Genomic DNA, 1827 nt, shown 5'->3' with positions numbered 1-1827 from the left:
TGAAGACTCAGGGTTGGGCCCCGTTAGGTCCAGGGGAAATGGAACCCTCCTTTGGAACGCGGGAGGCAAGAACTTGATTTGGCAGCTCCCCTGTGGTTCTCGCACCCTCAAACCTCAGTTTTCTACTTTTGGGGGTTCAGGCCCAACCGCTTGTTCCCAGGGGAAGAGCTGCCATCGCCCTCTCCCCCACACACTCCCCAGGCCAAGAGATTCTGGTGCGGAAGCAGCGAGAAGACGGAAACCCTTATACCCTCTGAAGCAGCTGGGCCCACCGGTGCTGGGGAGAGAGTAAGGTGACGGAGGTGGTCACGTGCACGACCTAAGCGCAGGCGGGCCGGCGGAGCCGGAGCGATGTGAGTGGCCGACTAGGGCCCCAGGCAGGGGGCGGGGCTTGTTGTAGGCGGGGCCTGCCCAGGTGCTCAACTTCCAGCCCGCGCTGTGGCCCTGGCTGACTGTGTTAGGCCTAGCTTGGGTTGGAGTGTAATTGGTTTTGAAACCAGTGCAGATGGGGACGCTGCCGAAACGAAAAGATATTCCACCGTGGGTGAAAATTCCCGACGACTTGAAAGATCCTGAGGTGTTTCAGGTCCAGACACAACTCTTGGAAGCTATGTTTGGTGAGTGAGCCCAGCCCTGACCCAGGCGTCTCGGTCTCCGTGGTCCTGAGCGCTCATCTCCTTCCCCAAACAGGCGTAGGTGGATCTCGAATCCCGTACATCGAGCGAGTCAGCAAAGTCATGCTTGAGTTAAAGGTTCAGGAATCCTCGGGACTCGCCGAGGTCGTGGTTTATGGCTCTTACTTGTACAAGCTTAGGGCCAAATGGATGCTCCAGTCCATGGCCGAGTGGCACCGCCAGCGACAGGAACGAGGTGAGAGGTTTGGGGAAGCCTGGGTAGTTTTACTCCCTCTTCTGTAGCCCTTCTCAACTCTCCCTCTGTTCCGCTGGCAACCACCACCCTCACATTAGGCACCACCCGGGCGGCCCCCAGGAATGCCGTCTCTTGGTCCTAGAGACGCTGGATTAAGACTACGAAGAGAGGCTGCCTGGGACTGGCCTCATAGGGGAAGATTATCTGAGACCTGACCCCCATTCTTCCCTTCCCTCCAACACTCCCCCTAGCTTCTTGGGGGATATTGGAATGGGCTCAGCGACCCCACATTCTGAGGACTCCCAAGAATTCCAGGTGCAGACCGCTGGGCTGGGAAGTCCCAGAAATGAACCTTTAAAGAGGCTGAGAACTGCCCAGGCTTTTACCCTCTCTCCTCATGAACATCTGTTGCTTTCTGGTGCAGGGATGCTCAAGCTGGAGGATGCCATGAAGGCCCTGCATCTAGGTCCTTGGATGAAGTGAAGCCAGTTAGCAACCAACGCACCTGGATGCAGGATTGAGAGTAGACTGTGGTCAGAGCTGGAATGATCTGGCCTGGTTTAAAGTCTGCTCCAGCATGGCAAGGAAAAACCAACTGTTTGGTCTCTGGCTTTGCCTCGGAGTCCTAATGTAGCTACCATTGCCACCTGCCCCTCTCCTCCCAAGTTTGCTGATTAAAGAATAAAATTTTGAATAAATAGCTCCTTGATGTTTCATTGAAGATATTGGAGATAACATCACAGCCAAGGTGGCCCTTGAGTTTAACCCTTAATTAAAACTTTCACAGCTAGAAATGTCCAAGAGCACACTTGGTAAAAAAAAAAAAAAAAAGGGAGGGTCTAGGAGTTGGGTTCTGAGATGCAGCTTTGACCAAAACTCAGTCAGTCTTAGGGGAAATGTGATATTGTCTGGAACTGACCTGGATTCTTTTTAAACATAACTATAATAGGTGAACAT

General features: G+C 53.5%; 1 protein-coding gene across 1 annotated transcript; it reads left to right on the top strand.

The window, feature by feature from the left end:
- Positions 1 to 267: 267 nt before the first annotated feature.
- On the top strand, positions 268 to 1444 carry DPPA5 (developmental pluripotency associated 5). Its single transcript, XM_047860788.1, has 4 exons — positions 268 to 353; positions 501 to 617; positions 691 to 870; positions 1295 to 1444. Exons 2-4 carry the CDS (start codon positions 506 to 508, stop codon positions 1351 to 1353), a joined length of 351 nt encoding a protein of 116 aa, XP_047716744.1. The 5' UTR covers positions 268 to 353; positions 501 to 505; the 3' UTR covers positions 1354 to 1444.
- The last annotated feature ends 383 nt before the right edge of the window (positions 1445 to 1827 follow it).

The sequence above is a fragment of the Prionailurus viverrinus genome, chromosome B2, assembly GCF_022837055.1.
Source record: "Prionailurus viverrinus isolate Anna chromosome B2, UM_Priviv_1.0, whole genome shotgun sequence".
Taxonomy (NCBI): Eukaryota; Metazoa; Chordata; class Mammalia; order Carnivora; family Felidae; genus Prionailurus; species Prionailurus viverrinus.
This window is presented reverse-complemented; position numbering and strand designations above follow the sequence as displayed.